Below are 15,795 nucleotides of genomic sequence, written 5' to 3' on the forward strand. Positions count from 1 at the left end.
GGTTCATTCTGGGGAATCCTACCAGTACAAGGAGTGACTTTCTTGGGATAAATTCACTTGTGTGCGGAGATGAGCAGACCCGATGGTCGGGTTTGGCTGCCTGACCCAGACATATTGCCGGATTGGCGGCGCAACAGCCAAATTGATGCCCCTAGCAACTAGTCATGGCTATGGATGGCCAGAGGGTGTCTTAGCTGCTCATAGCTCATAGCCATCAACCTTCCGGATTAGCCCTTTTATCCACCAATCCGGTAATATGTCCGGTTAAAGCAGCCAAACTGGAACGCTGAACCCAACCATCGCGTCTGCTCACCTCTACTTGTGTCCACTCAGCCCAAGTTGAATTTTTACAGATTTCTCATTGAAGGTTTAAGGTGACGCCTCTGCCTTGCCCAATAAGAGAACACTTTCGAAATACATCTTTATTGTAGAATTATTCTCTCCTAACGATGCTCTCTACACATAATTGTCATAAATGTAGATATTTAGCAGATTATATAAGACTTCCCTGATATAGTAGATGGAGTAAAGGCATGAATAGCATCCGCCTCATTCCATAGGCTTCTATCACCGGCAGTACGGAGTATCTGGTGACATGTTTTCCTACAGCTCACAATACATTCCGGGTAGAACGCTGTAAATAAGTCGTTTTCTCAGCCTAATTTTAGACTGTTGAAGCCGAGGTCTTTCCTTTTTCCAAATTAGCATTGAAATAGTTTTCCTGCAATGTTACTATGTTTTGCTCATTTTCCTAATCTGTTTTGGCGGAAGTTATTTTCCCATTGTGTTTTTTATCCTTATCAAGCGTCTGACTTTTCCAGGAGAAGACTTTATAGGAAACATCATTACCGTCTTGGCTTAGTCTTAGTGAACCTTTAAAAATAGACTCTGCAGATAGTTCTCTACACAGTCCATGATGTGGCTTGGATTAGCCTGGCACTTATGGCTTTTGTGATTGTCTTGGTCTTTAAGCATTGCCAGCAGAGACTTGTGAGCCGGAGGCAAAGGGCGGAATGAGTTTAGGACGTGGAGTTGGGTTAATGGATTCTGCTTAATTTCCTCAATCCTTAAAGCTTGTAATATAACAGGTGCAAACTTGGAGTAATGAGCCGTACATGATATGATAACTGGACACGTACGGTCCTGCACCCTATCTGCCACTACTTTGGCGACAGCTGTGTGAGTGTCCAAGATGTATCCCGTTGTGCCATAAACGTGATGGATAGCTGATACACAGTCCGACTCCGAGCACCAACCTCCAATAAGATCCCTCTGTAAAAGACGGAATAAACTTTCTGGTAACTGAAAATAACCTTGACCTTCCAGCTGACTATACAGTGTGTTGACAAGGCGTCCATCTTGGTTTGATAGTAGATGCAAATAGCGTTCCAAATTGGAAGATTTAAGGATGTCAATAGCCGGGGAGAAGGATTGAAGCAATTTCCTTCCTCTGAGGTCATAACGTCCCGTTTTTATAAAATCTGTCAAAATGTGATTTTGATTTGACGCGCAGATAAATTTACGGATGGGGATTCCCATTCGTTTTGCATAAAGCGCTGCCATAATGTTGCCAAAATTTCCGGTGGGAATACACACATCGACTGGAGATCCAAAGGTTATGACACCTTGATCGACCAGATCTAGATATGCCGATGCATGGTATACAATCTGAGGAAGGAGTCTGGCCCAATTGATGGAATTACCAGTACTTAGGCTTGTTCCATATTCAGCTGTAAGAAAACCAGTGAATTTGGGATTAGTAAACAAGTCTTTAATAGCTTTCTGACAGAAATCAAAATCGCTTTCGACTCCTACTGCTAATCCATTCTGTCCCTGGCAGGCAATAATTTGTGATTTTTGCACTTGGCTTATTCCATCCTCTGGATAGAGACAAAACACGGCAATTCTCCGCTTGTCAAGGTCACTGAGACGGCTGAATCCATCTAGGACCGCACTGCCGGTGTCCCCAGATGTTGCTACTAAGACCAGGTAGTTACATACTTTTGGAATGCAATAGGCAAAAATATGAGGCATAAATTGTAAGGCCAAGTCCTTGAATGAAGCTGTTGGTCCATGAAATAACTCGAGGATGTATTGATTTCCTGACAAGTGTCTAACTGGAGCGATTTTACTACAAGAAAAATTATCACCATAGGCTCTTTCAAGAATGTCACCTAGAACCACCGGTGGTACATCAGCCGGATGTATGCACCTTTCCAATATGATCTGAGCCCGTTCGGTGTATGAGGATTTGACAAGTCTTCTCCATTCACCAGCCGTGAACTTTGGAAGACCATTTCCAGGAACATAAAGTCCACCGTCATTGGCCAAGCCTTCGATAACCACATCGCTGAAGAATTTTGATTGTTTCGCGTTAGGCTCTTGAGATCTTGTAGAAACAAAGGTTTCGACATCTACACTCTGATATCTCTTCACAGCATCAATCACTTTGTCAGCCACAACTTCTATACAATCCCCTGACTCACAGACTACACGCACATCATGCCACTTTTTATAAAAGTACTTCCTCTTCTTAAGTATGTCGCCCATTGAAATGCCAGACCTTTGGCCAACAATGCGATCTACTTTCATTCGTTCGAGCCTCTCGATTATATCCTGTGACTGGACATCGAGATAAACGACTATTCCATTTTTCTTAGCGTTCTCCATACTGCCAGGGTGAAGAGGGTTGGATCCCGTAAGGGAAATTACACTTCCAGATGTTGAAAACTTTAAAAAGGCTTTTCCTTCCTCTTCTAAAAATTGCTCATCACCAACATCCTGCAATTTATCGGAGACGCTCATATTCCAGGTTTTTTCAAGGACGTCGTCATCTACATCTATAACAGGGCAACCAAGTTTTTGGCCAAGAACTCTGCCAACAGAGGTTTTCCCAGAGCCTGGGGGCCCCATCAGAATCAAATTTTTCTCTCCGATAAGAGAACTTAAGGTAGAAAGCCAGAGTTTCCTTAGCTTGGAAGGTGTCAAGGATTTGGAAAACAAAAACCTGGCCATTTTATTTATGGAACGAAGATTACACAGACTCGCCATTGTCTTCAAATTTTTAAACTTCTAATGACCACAATTCATTGGTTTGGATCACTGAAAAACATAAATTATTATAATTGGTTAAAAAAAAATCTATATAAAAATGTGAAGACTACCAGACAGATATATTGTATGCACACATGTATACTATAAGGCCTAAAGAACATGTATGTACAATGGTTACAATTTTTTTTAAAAATATATGAAGCCATTATAGGCTTGAACAAAGGCTTTTATAGTATTTCTTCTAGAAAGGAATATTTCTATAATTAGTGAAAGGCCTATTGCCCATAAGCGAGATTGATGCGTCTAAATTGTACCAAACTTGCTTGCTGGAATGTCCAGTCCGAACGCTCAGCAACCAGAACTGAACTGACACGTGGAGTTCATTTCTGGTTGCTGAGCGTTTGGGCCGGAGTTTGATGCGAATTGGATGCATCAAACTCGCTTGTGGGCAATAGGCCTCAGGCACACGAGTGTTGTTCTATAATCCCCATGTTTTGCTTTGGGCTCATACACATATCCGCGGCCCCAAGAATGAGCCAACTGTTCGAGCCGCAAAATTCTTTGGGTCGGTACGGTCACAGGGACACCAAATATATATTGTTTTTATTAGGTTAGAGTATGAAATAAAAATCTTTTGTTCAAGAAAAAAAACTTTTACCAAATTCTGAGGCCAATAACTTTTTCACACTTTTGTGTACGGACCCATGTAAGGTGTCATTTTTTAGGTATGTGCTGACATTTTAATTTATTTTATTCAAATATTCATGGATGGAAGAATGGCGAATAAGTGTTGAACCGGACATTTGGCCGCAATTTTGACCTGTTCTCACATTCTCGGGTAGTATTGAAGGTCAACAGTTTTCATTCCTACGTGGATCCAACAGTATGTTCACATATGTAAGACCTGACAATGTTTTTTGATGCAGTTTTTGAAGTTTTTGCCTTCAAACACTGCATCATTGAACTAGCAACATGAAGTCTTCAATTCCACTTGCTCATCAATTAGTCGTTAGGGGGCACCTAAACCTTATTCTCCTGGCATCATGGGATCTGGCCAACAGCTAGGACATTCTTTGCCGGATGGAAACAGAAAGGTTCACATAATTTCCAGACAGTAATTATCCGTACTACAAGGTCGGAGAAACCTGGAGAGGTGCCCAGTATGTCTCCACGAGAATATGTTTGTAAAATCAAAAAATCTTTGCATATGGAAATGGCGGCGCTGTGATTTTGTTTACAGCTAGTATTAGATTACAAAAAAGAATCTCACTTTATTGCTCATCCATATGACCGAACACTCAGCGGTGGGGATTTTCCCACAATGTATCTCCCAGGACTCTGTGGGTTCCCAGAGACCACAGGACCCACCACAGTAACGGGCTGCAAATTCACTGGACCGATGGGGATTCCTTGTTATTCCACACTAGTATCCTTCATCGCTCGTCAAAATTTCTTCCCCCCTGGCTAAACCACCACACCAAAGGGGTGAGGTAACATAGACGTAGCTTTGCTTGCTGCCCCCCAAAAAATGCTAAATCCACCGTGGTGTATAATGGTTCCTAGGTTTCTTGCTCCATCCAGTATGTTGTGGCACTGGCTTCTCTGGCCAACAGCCAATTTGCATTTAGTGACAAGTTTGAGGGTTATAATTAAAGATGAGTGAACCCGAACTTTACGTTAGGTGTCTTCCATTCGGCAGCTCCACATGTTGTTTGATGGGCCCATTTTTGGTTTGGTGGACACCTGGCCAATCACAGCCATGCCTAGTTGCTAGGAGTGTAAAGTTGCCCGATTGGCTACTCTGAAGCCCATAAAGCAACATGTCCATATTCCGGACAGTGGCCAAAGTTTCCTTTCATATCTAGTCATGACATAGAACATTCCACGACCCCACTCACAAGGCTATCCAAAAATTGGGAAGCTCACTGAATTTTGGTTGACGGGAGACAAAAACCTCTAAATGTCCTATTGAAGAAATGAGTTGACATGTCAGATATCTGAAGACCCTCCTGAGCTATTTAGTTTTAGGTCGGATGTTCATTTGATCTGGAAGGAAAAATTCCTACATTATGTTCATAAAAGATCAAGGAGGTCAACGTGGTGAAAGCTTCCAGAAGCCGACACATGGATCTGTCATGCAGTGATGTATTCACCACCTTCCTGTACAGCATAAATATTGTGTTTTCCACATAGGAATCCCACCGGGAAAAATCCTCTTTAATGCTGCAGGTTACTCATCACGTATCGGGAGCGTAAATCAGTCTCCAAGCAACAATGTACCTGAGAGCAAGACTGTGCCGCAGGGGGCAAGCACAACTAGTGCCGCTCTTAAAGGGATCCTGCCACCTCCCCGAAAGGTCTATTTTAGTAAATTCCTGTATTCTTGATAAAATAACAATTTATAAGGCTCGTGTTAGATCCTTGGTTACTCTTTTTTGAAGTTCATGAATAACAGTATTAGGCCTCATGCACATAAACTTTGCGCGGTATCTGTTTCTATAATGGAGGACACACTGACACATTAATTGACTGAGGATCCTCAGCAAAAACGGCAGCGCACATTATTTAAAGTATTAATACCCAGGAACCCACATTTGGGTTCGGTTGCGCAACTCGGACATATTGCACGGCTCGGACAGGTATTTAACAGGGGTCTGCGCTAGGATTGGGTCGCATGCGATTTTTGTCGCAGCTGCACTGCTGCGCTGGCTCACATACGACACAAATTGGGGGGGGGGGTGATGATCCGACTGATTCGGATTGCGGGATTTAACTTTCAAATTGTGTCGCAAGAGAAGAGACACATGCAGGACATCGGACGTACGATGTTAGCGAATCGCGGCACAGTGCATTATCGTCGGACAATGCTCTTTCGAGGAACTCCAGCGGCAGCGTAAGTAAATAAGCCCCAATGTCTGACCTGGCATAGAATTGCACCATATCCTAACATCTGAACAGATGCAGGCTATACGTAGTGCACAGTAAGGCTGCGATCACACGTATGGCTAGGCGTCTGTCATAACGCGACGATAGCGCACAGGGGGAGGTTCTCGGCCAAATGCACATGCATTTCCAGGGAAATGCATGTGCGTTTGGCCCGAGGACCGCCCCCCTGTGCGCTAGCATCGCGTTAGGAACGGACGCTTAGCGGTACGTGTGACCGCAGCCTAACGGGGCCGGAACGCCATGTACCCAGTGGAGAGCCCGACACTGCCCGGAGCATAGGGCGTAATAATCACAGCTTGTGATAGGATTGTCATAAATCCTATACATGATATGCAGAGCCGGATCCTCATTGGCGCTCTTGGAGCGCCAGCGCCGGGCCCCCGGATCCAGATTTATTGCTTAGGGGCCCCCGGCCTGGCACTCCAATAGCGCCAATGATTAAGCTCCTGCTGGGGCCCCCGCCGGACACATCGGCAGTCGGGCAGGGGCCTCCGTCCGTCCGGACCGGAAGCTCCTGCCCGTCACTGTATAGTGCTCGATGCGGCCGTTTCCGGCCGCTCGAGCACTATAACTGGAGCGATCTGGCCGGAAGACAACCCCGGCGCACATCGCTCCATGCACTAGGATGCGCGGCCGCGTGATGACGTCATCACGCAGCCGCGCACCCTTTTCTGCCCAGACGCGGCAAGAAGAAACAAGATGCGGGACCTGAGGTGAGTATAAGGTTTTATTTTTTTAATAGAACAGCAGTAAAAGATGGTGGGGGCCCTAAATATATAAAATAATTAATTGGGGGTGGGGCTGAATATTAAATAGTTAATTGTGGGGCGGGCAGCAGCATATCAACTAATTAAGGGGGGCATCAGCATATTAACCAATCAATTGGGGGGGGGCAGCAACATATTAATTAATGAATTAAGGGGGCAGCAGCATATTAACTATTTATTTGGGGGGGGCAGCAGCATATTAAATAAATAATTCTGGGAGGGACAGCATATTAAATAATTAATTGTGTGTGGGGGGTTAGAATATTAACTATTAACTCCTTCACCCTCTTCAGCATACGTGTACGGCGTAGCGGTACGGGGGCTGTATGAAGAGGGCTCACGGGCTGAGCCCTCTTCAAACAGAGTTATGGTTTTATGCATATTGCAGCAAAGACCCACTGCTAATAACCGTGATTGGTGCTAGCACCAACCGCGGGTATTAACCGGTCTGATGCCGCCGGCAACATTTAAAGGATGGTGGCATGTTGGTGCAATCATCTTACAACGTCACCGTACGAAGTCATCGAGGCAGCGATCGGTTGCCATGACAGCCTTGGGTCTTTGTCAGACCCAAGGCTGCATGGTTTCTGCTGATTTGTTACAATGTGCCAGTGGCATATACTGCAATACAGTTGTATAGCAGTAGTATTGCAGTATATGGTAGAAACGGGTCTAAAAAATAGTAAAAAAAAAAGTTAAAAAAAATAAATCCCCCCCCACTTCCCTAGAACTGATATTAAATTTATTAAACAGTAAAAATCACAAACACGTTAGGTATCGCCGTGTCTCAAAATGTCTGGTCTTTCAAAATATAAAAACGGTTATTGCTGATGTTGAACCACATTGCTGAAAATTACGCCCAAATGTCCGAGATGTGACTTTTACACCATTTTACATAACATAAATAATGTAACAAAAACTGATAAAAAGGTCTCGCAGTCCTCAAAATGATAGCAAAGAAAACTTCAGCTCATCCCGGCAAAAAAATTACTCCTCACACATCTCAGTACCTTATATACTCAAGTATAAGCCAACCCTTATATAGCCAGCACCTGCCCATGATATAGCTCTCCTCCTGCACCTGTATATAGCCTCCCTCCAGCCCCTATATAGCCAGCCAGTCCCCATATACACCCAGGTCCTGCCCCTGATGTAGCCTGCCCCCCTATATAGCCAGCTCCTGCTGTGCTATAAAGCTTGCACCTGCCCCTGATATAGCTCTCCTCCTGCCCCATATATAGCCAGCCAGTCCCCATATATACACAGCACCTGCTCCTGATATAGTCTCCCCCTGCCCCCGTATACAGCCAGCTCCTGCCCTGGTATATAGCTTGCACCTGCCCCTGATATAGCCAGCTCCTGCCCCCGTATATAGCCAGCTCCTGTTCTGGTATATAGCTTGCACCTGCCCCTGATATAGCCAGCTCCTGCCCCTGATATAGCCAGCTCCTGCCCCTGTATATAGCCAGCTCCTGCCCTGGTATATAGCTTGCATCTGCCCACGATATAGCCAGCTCCTGCCCTGGTATAAAGCTTGCACCTGCCCCCGATATAGCCAAGCTCCTGCCCCTGTATATAGCCAGCTCCTGCCCTGGTATATAACCTGCACCTGACCCCATATATAGCCAGCTCCTGCCCCCGTATATAGCCAGCTCCTGTTCTGGTATATAGCTTGCACCTGCCCCTGATATAGCCAGCTCCTGCCCCTGATATAGCCAGCTCCTGCCCCTGTATATAGCCAGCTCCTGCCCTGGTATATAGCTTGCATCTGCCCACGATATAGCCAGCTCCTGCCCTGGTATAAAGCTTGCACCTGCCCCCGATATAGCCAAGCTCCTGCCCCTGTATATAGCCAGCTCCTGCCCTGGTATATAGCCTGCACCTGACCCCATATATAGCCAGCTCCTGCCCCCGTATATAGCCAGCTCCTGTTCTGGTATATAGCTTGCACCTGCCCCTGATATAGCCAGCTCCTGCCCCTGATATAGCCAGCTCCTGCCCCTGTATATAGCCAGCTCCTGCCCTGGTATATAGCTTGCATCTGCCCACGATATAGCCAGCTCCTGCCCTGGTATAAAGCTTGCACCTGCCCCCGATATAGCCAAGCTCCTGCCCCTGTATATAGCCAGCTCCTGCCCTGGTATATAGCCTGCACCTGACCCCATATATAGCCAGCTCCTGCCCTCGGTAGCACTTAAAAAAAGAAAGTCAAAACTCACCTTTCCGACGCCACCTTTCCATCAGCAGCGGCAGGTCTGTATATGCTGTCGACGGAACAAGAGAAGACCTGCTCAGGTCGGAAAGGTGAGTTTTGACTTTCTTTTTTTTTTCTTGACTCGAGTATAAGACGAAAAGCTTGGCTTATACTCAAGTATATATGGATGAAAAAGTTATTAGCGTCAGAAGATGACAAAACCCCCTTTTTTAATTTAACTCAATAAAACCTGCATAAATTTAGTATCCCTCTGATCTTACTGACCCAAAGAGTGAAGTGTACAAAATTCATTTGGGTGCCCAGTATAATTAATGGAGGGAGCAGAATATAAAATAATTTACAGAGGAGCCCAGTGTATGAAATGTATTGGGGGTGAGGCCCAGTATGTAAAATAGTTCAAAGGATGGGGGAGGCAGTATATTAAATAACTAAATGGGGGGGCAGTATATTAAATCATTACTTGAGGGGCCTCTAAAATTCATGTGGCACCCCATTATATTAGAAAGTAGTATAGTAATATATGCAGGGAACACAGGTTTTATTATGGGCTATATTTGGGGGGGGGGCATATTTCTGTTATCCAGGTGGCATTGTATTGTGAGTAACTGTGGTACTTCTAGGTGCACAGTGTGGGGCATGTGCTGTCTGGAGCTGGAGACATCTGGTGGAAGATTCTTCAGCCATAAATTAAGCCGATTCTGGCCTTGAAGGAGAAGACATGTCACCTGTGAGGTACTAGAGCACACTTCTGTCTGTGTCAGATCCGTATTGTACTCACTGACTAACCTTCTAGTGTGAGACAGCTCTCAGCCTGTACTGTACATGTACTGTTATATTCATAGTGTCCATAGTGAGCCAGCATTGGGGTGTGGGTTATTGTCATCAGTTATTGTTATGGTTTTATCTTATTGATAATGTTGGTGCTGTGACTTCACTGTAATACCCCCTGTTCTGTGACATCTGTGTGTGTGTATTAACCCTCTGTCCTGTGACATCACTATGTGTGTATTAACACTGGTCAGGGGTACAGTGTGGGGGGTATATGTGTGTGTACAGTGTGGTCAGTTGTGGTGTGAGGGGTATATATGATATATGTGGGCTACAGTGTGGTCAGTTGTGGTGTGAGGGGTATATATGATATATGTGTGTGTACAGTGTGAACAGTTGTGGTGTGAGGGGTATATATGATATATGTGGGTGAGCAGAATATATGTGGGGAGTACAGTGTGAACAGTTGTGGTATGAGTATATATATATATATATATATATATGGGAGGGACAGTGTGGTCAGTTGTGGTGTGAGGGGTATATATGATATATGTGGGCTACAGTGTGGTCAGTTGTGGTGTGAGGGGTATATATGACATATGTGGGCTATAGTGTGACCAGTTGTGGTGTGAGGGGTATATATGATCTGTAGGGGTACAGTGTGGTCAGTTGTGGTGTGAGGGGTATATATGATATATGTGGGCTACAGTGTGATCAGTTGTGGTGTGAGGGGTATATATGATCTGTAGGGGTACAGTGTGGTCAGTTGTGGTGTGAGGGGTATATATGATATATGTGGGCTACAGTGTGATCAGTTGTGGTGTGAGGGGTATATATGATCTGTAGGGGTACAGTGTGGTCAGTTGTGGTGTGAGTGGTATATATGATATATGTGGGCTACAGTGTGGTCAGTTGTGGTGTGAGGGGTATATATGATATATGTGGGCTACAGTGTGATCAGTTGTGGTGTGAGGGGTATATATAATATATATGGAGCACAGTGTGGTCAGTTGTGGTGTGAGGGGTATATATGATATATGTGGGGGCACAGTGTGGTCAGTTGTGGTGTGAGGGGTATATATGATATATGTGGGGGCACAGTGTGGTCAGTTGTGGTGTGAGGGGTATATATGATATATGTGGGGGCACAGTGTGGTCAGTTGTGGTGTGAGGGGTATATATGATATATGTGGGGGCACAGTGTGGTCAGTTGTGGTGTGAGGGGTATACATGTGGGGGCACAGTGTGGTTGTTGTGTATGTGAGGGTCAGGTGTGAGGAGAATAAAGGATGATGTCAACCATGTCTGTTTTATAAACCAGCAGAGATGAGTCATGGCTGGAAGAAGTCTCCTGGAAGATCAGAGAGAAGGGAAGAGACAACATGAGGGACGTCACCTGTAAGTCATTGGATGACACTGCAGCCTCTGTGCAGGACTGGTATATCCTACTATATGGTCACTATATGGTGGTACATACTGGTCTGTGTGTGTAGATTATCATTTAGTATTGTAGTCATTTTGTAGTGGTGATAATCATGATGTAATGTTATTATTTGGGCCCTGTACAGCGGTATCATTAGTGATATTGCACTTTGCTCGGTGGTGTTTGTATTATAACAATACAGATCATCAGTAAATGGAGTTTATAGTTGGTAAATTATTGGTAATCCGGTCATGTTGTGGTAATCCTGTGGGTCAGTTTCAAGGGATCACTTGAAAATTGTAGCGCTATTGTTTGGAATATTGGAATTATGTTAGTTCTTTTGGTAACAGTATTGTGGTATCATTATTCAGTAATAATATGTTGGTAGTATTTTTTAGTTTGTCATGGACCAAAATTGGAAATCATTTAGTAAAAGTAGGAATTTATCTAAAACTAAAGATATCTTTGTTTCTAAGATCTCTAGAGCAGTGGTGGCGAACCTATGGCACGGGTGCCAGAGGTGGCACTCAGAGCCCTTTCTGTGGGCACTCAGGCCATTGCCCCAGGACAGAGTTCACCAAACAGGACCAAATCCACAGAATCTTCTTGCATTCCCAGGCAACTACTCTCAGCACCATTTTAAAGCGACACTTCATTGACTGTTTGGAACTGCGGGAAAAATTAAAAGGTTTTGACCGAAGATCTATCGAGGTCATTCTGTTGGACCAACCATTCTTCCTCTGCAGAGAGACCATGCAGAGAAGCTACAATTATGGTCTGAATTTGCCCTCCTTCTTTCAACGGTATTTGTGGCCTCAGGCGGCCAATACAATTAAAAGATGTGGAAGAACAGGGTACAATAAGTTACTGCTTAAAATGCCATGTTGGCACTTCATAGGAAATAAGTGGATTTTGGTTGTTGTTTGGGCACTCGGCTTCTAAAAGGTTCGCCATCACTGCTCAAGAGCTTTGAAACTGTGTAACTATGTGATATCTTTTACATATATTGTTATGGGAGGGGGCCCCGCATTGGATGCTGAGCTGGGGGGGCCCCATCCTAAATTAGGTGCTCCATAACGCTGGGACCCTTAATCTGGCCCTGATGATATGGCTACTGCATCACCCGTGGCTTTCTTGATTTGTGGACTATCTGTTTTATTTTTGGAGGATATTTTTGCTAATTTTAAGCTACTGAAGATGAATGAGACAGACACAGAACTTTCTCCAAAAATCTGCAGCGCCATAGTCTCATGTCATGCGAAAACCATCCAGTACCTATTACCAGCTGTTCTCCTAGATGATGTAACTCAATGTAGCATTGAGTAACTTTTCACTGGCACCGAATGTAACATCTCTAACTTACACAATCCCTACAAAGGGCATTATTTCTACATAATGGGTTTATTGATTGTGCAGGTAACTATGTGACTGTGAGTTCCACATTGTTATACAATATCCTTTGTGTATATACAATGTTTCCATTATGGGGTATAGAGGTGGTGTATATGTACATACCTGCAGACCTGGGGCTGTTTACATCATGTGCACCAGCAGCACAAGGCAGGTCCATGCGCCTCCCTCCTCCCTGCCTGCCAACAAAACCTTCCCAGCATGCATCACTTCACAAACTTTAAAAGGGAAACGTCTTAAAGGGGCAATGCTCCAGTGACTGCGAAGCGGCACACACTGACTATGGGGGAGACAGTAACTATTGTTCACCCAAATTTCACACTAAGAAGATACTAAGATGAGAGTAAAGGAGTTGTAAGCAGGAGGACGTCTCTAGTATTCCTGGTGATCTCATATAACAAGAGTTTCTTTATGGCCACATGGGATGTATATGCAGAGACAATGCCGCATAGAATTGTGGGTGGAGCATCTGCAGTGTTTTACTGTAGCAGCAAAATGGAAGAGAATAAAACTAATTTAGTATCAATTTATGTGACAGGTTTTCACACAATTACGTAGTTAATTTATTATTTATACTATTCTAGCACTGTGGCATCACTGTGTGTATTATCCCTGTACTGTGGCATCACTGTGTGTATTATCCCTGTACTGTGGCATCACTGTGTGTATTATCCCTGTACTGTGACATCACTGTGTGTATTATCCCTGTACTGTGACATCGCTGTGTGTATTATCCCTGTACTGTAACATCACTGTGTGTATTATCCCTGTACTGTGACATCACTGTGTGTATTATTCCTGTACTGTGACATCACTGTGTGTATTATCCCTGTACTGTGACATCACTGTGTGTATTATCCCTGTACTGTGACATCACTGTGTATATTATCTCTGTACTGTAACATCACTGTGTGTATTATCCCTGTACTGTGACATCACTGTGTGTATTATCCCTGTACTGTGACATCACTGTGTGTATTATCCCTGTACTGTGACATCACTGTGTATATTATCCCTGTACTGTGACATCACTGTGTGTATTATCCCTGTACTGTGACATCACTGTGTGTATTATCTCTGTACTGTAACATCACTGTGTGTATTATCCCTGTACTGTGACATCACTGTGTATATTATCCCTGTGCTGTGACATCACTATGTGTATTATCCCTGTACTGTGACATCACTGTGTGTATTATCCCTGTACTGTGACATCACTGTGTGTATTATCCCTGTACTGTCACATTACTGTGTGTATTACCCTGTACTGTGACCTCACTGTGTATATTATCCCTGTACTGTGACATCACTGTGTGTATTATCCCTGTACTGTGACATCACTGTGTGTATTATCCCTGTACTGTGACATCACTGTGTGTATTATCCCTGTACTGTGACATCACTGTGTGTATTATCCCTGTACTGTGACATCACTGTGTGTATTATCCCTGTACTGTGACATCACTGTGTGTATTATCCCTGTACTGTGACATCATTATGTGTATTATCTGTGTGTATTATGTGTTTTTTGGGTCCATCTGTATCCCCCTTCAGGTTATTGCAGGAGAATACTATATTATATATATATATATATATATATATATATATATATATATATATATATACAGCCACATGAGCAGATCTCTGCATGTCTTTGAAGGTTCTCCATTCCTCTATGTGGCAGCCATGTATTAGTACAGCTCTGTCAGTCAAGATTTGTAACATTTTTGTTCAGAAGATTTTCATATGTAAAATAATGAGCTTTATAAAAGTCGTCTTTACAGATCTTACCGCGAGAAAGAAAGGCTTTGGTTCTGGGATTATAAGACTGTTAGCGGGATCCAGTCACAGACACTTCTGATCAATACAGCGGCCCGAAAATCAAATTACTGTTTTACATGTGAAAAGCTTCTGCCTCACACATTAAAGGGGTATTCTCATTTTTTAAATATATTCTTTCTGTATCAATTCCTCCCAGTTCTCTAGATCTCTGCTTGCTGTCATTCTATAGGAAGCTGCTATGTTTGCTTCCAGTGGACAGAAATCTGACCATGGTCACACAGGTGCACGGCTCGTTATATCACACAGCTCTGATTACTCTCTGTGATATAACGAGCCGTGCACCTGTGTGACCATGGACAGATTTCTGTCCAATGGAAATAAACAAGGAAGTTTTCTATAGAATGACAGCAAGCAGAGATCTAGAAAACCACGAGGAATTAATGCAGAAAGTAGATTGGAAAACTCTGTATAGTTTTTCATTATACAAACAGTAACATTTATTTGCTGGAATGGGAACAACCCTTTAACATGGAAACTCGCCGTGTTAATATTTACTGGAGTATAGTGGCTGCAGTTCCTGTGCCCATGGGGATCCTATAGGGGGCAGTATGACTCCAGCTCTCTGGTACTTAGGTTATAGGTTAGTCAGATGCAGGCGTACGGTTTTAGTAAGGGATTAGCTCATCACTTTGTGGTAGGACCTGGGCTGCACCTCAGTCTTCCAGTCCTGGTTTGTAATGAGCTCTAAAACTGTCATTATTGTCATGTTGCAGAGCTTGGCATATCACCTGTGTCCTGCCAATAGCGGGCATGTCCATAGATGGGTGGGTTATTGCAAACAAATATTTGGAAGGATAGATATTAGATATAAAGATATAAGGTCCAGTCACCGACACATCCGCTATATTGGGGGGATTTTTACAGTGCACCAGTATGATGAAAGCTCTGCTCGCCGTCACCCATCGTATCTATCAGGAAGCTCCAAACTTCTGATAAATCTGCTGGGGTTGCGCCGCTGGAATTTCTGCGCAAGGCTTGGCCTTAAGTAGAAAAGTGTTTTAGACTGCACCAGAAACTGGTGCCGGCTATAGGTAGTGGGCAAATGTGTTGCAAGTGGGGTACAGAGCACCAGCTGTACCCCTGCGCACACCTCCACACCTAATTGCCCGTACGCCAGGATCTGCACCTATTTCAGAGCTCGTACACCTGGATCCAGGCACCCAAGTTCTGATAAATCCCATCCATAGAGGGCTGCTGTCATTTTTTTTTTTTGATAGATAGATAGATAGATAGTATAAATGACTGATTGGTTGATAAAGATAGCTGTTAGATAAAAAGATAAATGGATACAACGAGAAGAATAGATAGATAGATAGATAGATAGATAGATAGATAGATAGATAACATACATGCCAACTCTCAGAGTCCAG

At 43.8% G+C, this 15,795-nt stretch overlaps 1 protein-coding gene across 5 annotated transcripts in view; it reads right to left on the reverse strand.

Moving 5' to 3' along the window:
• Positions 1-407: 407 nt before the first annotated feature.
• Positions 408-15,795, reverse strand: part of THNSL1 (threonine synthase like 1) — a 29,852-nt gene continuing 14,464 nt past the window's right edge. For 3 of the 5 annotated variants that reach the window (XM_072154136.1, XM_072154137.1, XM_072154135.1), the window contains exon 2: positions 408-3,102. In XM_072154136.1, the coding sequence (XP_072010237.1) occupies positions 865-3,051 (2,187 nt within the window). In that variant the 5' untranslated portion in view covers positions 3,052-3,102 and the 3' untranslated portion in view covers positions 408-864. Of the gene's footprint in view, positions 3,103-12,688; positions 12,835-14,374; positions 14,585-15,795 lie in introns of those variants that run through there. The other 2 variants (XM_072154138.1, XM_072154133.1) reach the window with 2 other exon arrangements.

This window comes from Engystomops pustulosus, chromosome 5 (assembly GCF_040894005.1).
Source record: "Engystomops pustulosus chromosome 5, aEngPut4.maternal, whole genome shotgun sequence".
NCBI classification, from domain to species: domain Eukaryota; kingdom Metazoa; phylum Chordata; class Amphibia; order Anura; family Leptodactylidae; genus Engystomops; species Engystomops pustulosus.